At 60.3% G+C, this 2465-nt stretch overlaps 1 protein-coding gene across 1 annotated transcript; it reads left to right on the top strand.

Annotated features, from left to right (window-relative positions):
- Positions 1-1826: 1826 nt before the first annotated feature.
- Positions 1827-2243, top strand: LOC126522247 (uncharacterized). Its single transcript, XM_050170972.1, has one exon. The coding sequence runs from the start codon at positions 1827-1829 to the stop codon at positions 2241-2243; it is 417 nt and encodes a 138-aa protein (XP_050026929.1).
- Positions 2244-2465: the final 222 nt, after the last annotated feature.

Here is a 2465-nt window from a genome sequence, read left to right as displayed (position 1 = left end):
CGACGTCCCTACCTCTAAGCTGTGGCATGCTGAAAGACACAGAGCCACGATAGAGGCTACAGCGCCGACTCACATGCCTCACCGGGAAGCTCGAACAGCTTTGTGTGCCTCCACCAAGACACAAGCCTCTCCCATCGCTTCGGGGCTCCATGCACTGGAGACGGCGGAGCGCCCCAGCTGTGCAGCTGTGGCCACCGGCTCCGCCAAAAGCACTTCGTCGAAAGGAACCCGGCGTGGCCAAGAAAAGCTGAGGTGCAAGGCTGCCCCCGTAAAGGCAGCAGGCGCACCCCCAGCCGCAAGTGACATGGCGCCGTCCAGCCACACTTCTGAGCAGCAGTCGCAGGCCACCATCCTAAGGCTCCTTCTGCGGGCCGTTGCTGATCCACTCCCAGCACTCAATCTACCTGCAGGCAGGTGGGCAGCCCCTCAGCAGAGCCACCATGGCTAACGCCCCAGCTCGGAATCACCTCCTCCGGCAGAGCGTGCTTCATTGGAATGCGCATTCGTTGCGGCGGGGACAAGCAGACGTCTCCTTGTGCCTCCTGCAGAGCGACTACGACGTACTTGCTTTTTAGGAGGTGTATGCGACTGCAGATGATTTGCGTCTACCAGGCTATGTGGGCTACAGCAGCCGCACTTCGTGCACGCTGCAACCCTGCGCGGCGACCCCATGTCTCAATAAAGAACATCCACAGGGACTTCCCCGCTCTGCGGTGTACGTGCGGGCGGGTGTGCTGCAAGCGGAGGTCGATGTGGCGGATCTGACTGGAGGACCACTCTAATGCTGTGCTGTTCGTGTGCGTCTTGGAAGCAATGACAACACCATGACCAGTGTGTATATTCAACCGTGCCGGCCCTGGGATCCCACGTGTCTGCTGCAGCTAGCCCGACGTTTCGGCAGAGACTTCGACCTCTCCGGAGACATCAATGTTAACTACACCATCTGGGGTAGTCGCCGCTACTGCGTGCGAGTTAGCAGCGTTGTGGACGTTGTTAACTAGCTGGGTCTGAAGATTCTCAACACCGGGTAAGCACGGCAACTGATGTGAGCCTGGCCACTGAGGGCTGCTGATACACAAGGACACCATAGCCGGACACTTGGGGGTCCGACCACTTCCCTATAGCGATGGCCCCCTTCAGGGGCAAGAACCCCAGGACGCGCGTGTACACCACTGTCGATTGGAGTGCTTTCCTTAAGCTGTGCCAGCAGGACACCAATACCAGGGACTTCCTGCAGCTTGTGGCGGACAGCTGCCGGGAAGCCACAGTCTGGTCCACTGCGCAGGAGGGCCAACCAAAACCAGACATTCACCACCTCCAGCTGCAAGCTACAAGGCGCAGGGCTGAACGTAGAGCACTGTCAACCATTCAGGCGGAGTACTGGACGGAACATCGTCGCATCGACGCCGCCTGCCGACGACACTCCCGGCAACGCAGGTGCCAAAGCCAGCAGGGCATCTGTGCCACGATCATCAGGGCGCCAGATGGAGCTCGTGCCGGGCGCCTGCTGAGGGCCTTGCTGATATGACCTCGCGTGCGACGCAAGGTGCTCTCAGCAGCTGTCTCCCTAGGCATCTCCGCATCTACTCTGGCGGAGTTACTGAACAACCGGTTTACCGCACGGCCCCTGGTAGGGCGGGTCCTGCCTCCGCCAGCTACTGGGCATCGGTGCCGCCCCCCACTCCCCCACTTGTCACCACCCGGAATCGGTGCTCAAGTAGATCCACGCTCTTTGCTGTGAGCCCATCCGGGTGCATGAGCTGAAGGCCGCCGTAGGACAAAGCAAGCGACGGAGCACTCCAGAAGCCGATGGAATCACGTTCCGAATGTTTCGGAACTTGCAAGATGCAGAGCAAGATCGTCTCCTGGAGTACATCAACACCATCTGGAGCACTGGGGCTCTCCCGGACAGCTGGCTGACCGCGGTGGTGGCGCCAATCCTTAAGCCACGGAAACCTGCGGCGGCACCCTCCTCGTACAGGACAGTTTCTCTCACCTCTGCCGCCTGTAAGGTGAGGAAGAATATTGTCCAGGGACGTATGAAATGGATCGCCGCGCAGGTGCACTACTTCCCGAAGCAGCAGACCGGCTTCAAGCGCCACCGCTGCACCGCCGACTCCATCACCGACGTCATGGCCTCACTGGACGATGCAAAGAAAAGTGGTGACGTGGCCCATCTCGTGCCGCTTGACGTGCAGAGCGCCTTTTACCGCCTGCCCCACGTTGTCATCGAGGCCTTCTAAGATATCTTCGGGATCAGTGGCAGCCTCAGGTGCTTTGTCTCTGCCTTCTTTGCGAGAAGAACGTTGCGAATACGAGCGGGCTAGGCTCTCAGCGCCCCTCGAGCCATCGCCACCGGCGTTACTATCGCCACCGGCCACCATCGCCACCGGCTCAGAACCGCAGGGACCGGTGCTGAGCCTGTTTCTGTTAAATGGAGCCCTGGCAGGTCTGCCAGCCGCACT

The sequence above is a fragment of the Dermacentor andersoni genome, chromosome 6, assembly GCF_023375885.2.
Source record: "Dermacentor andersoni chromosome 6, qqDerAnde1_hic_scaffold, whole genome shotgun sequence".
NCBI classification, from domain to species: Eukaryota; Metazoa; Arthropoda; class Arachnida; order Ixodida; family Ixodidae; genus Dermacentor; species Dermacentor andersoni.
The sequence above is the reverse complement of the archived record's forward strand: the minus strand, read 5'-3'. Positions and strand labels throughout refer to the sequence as shown.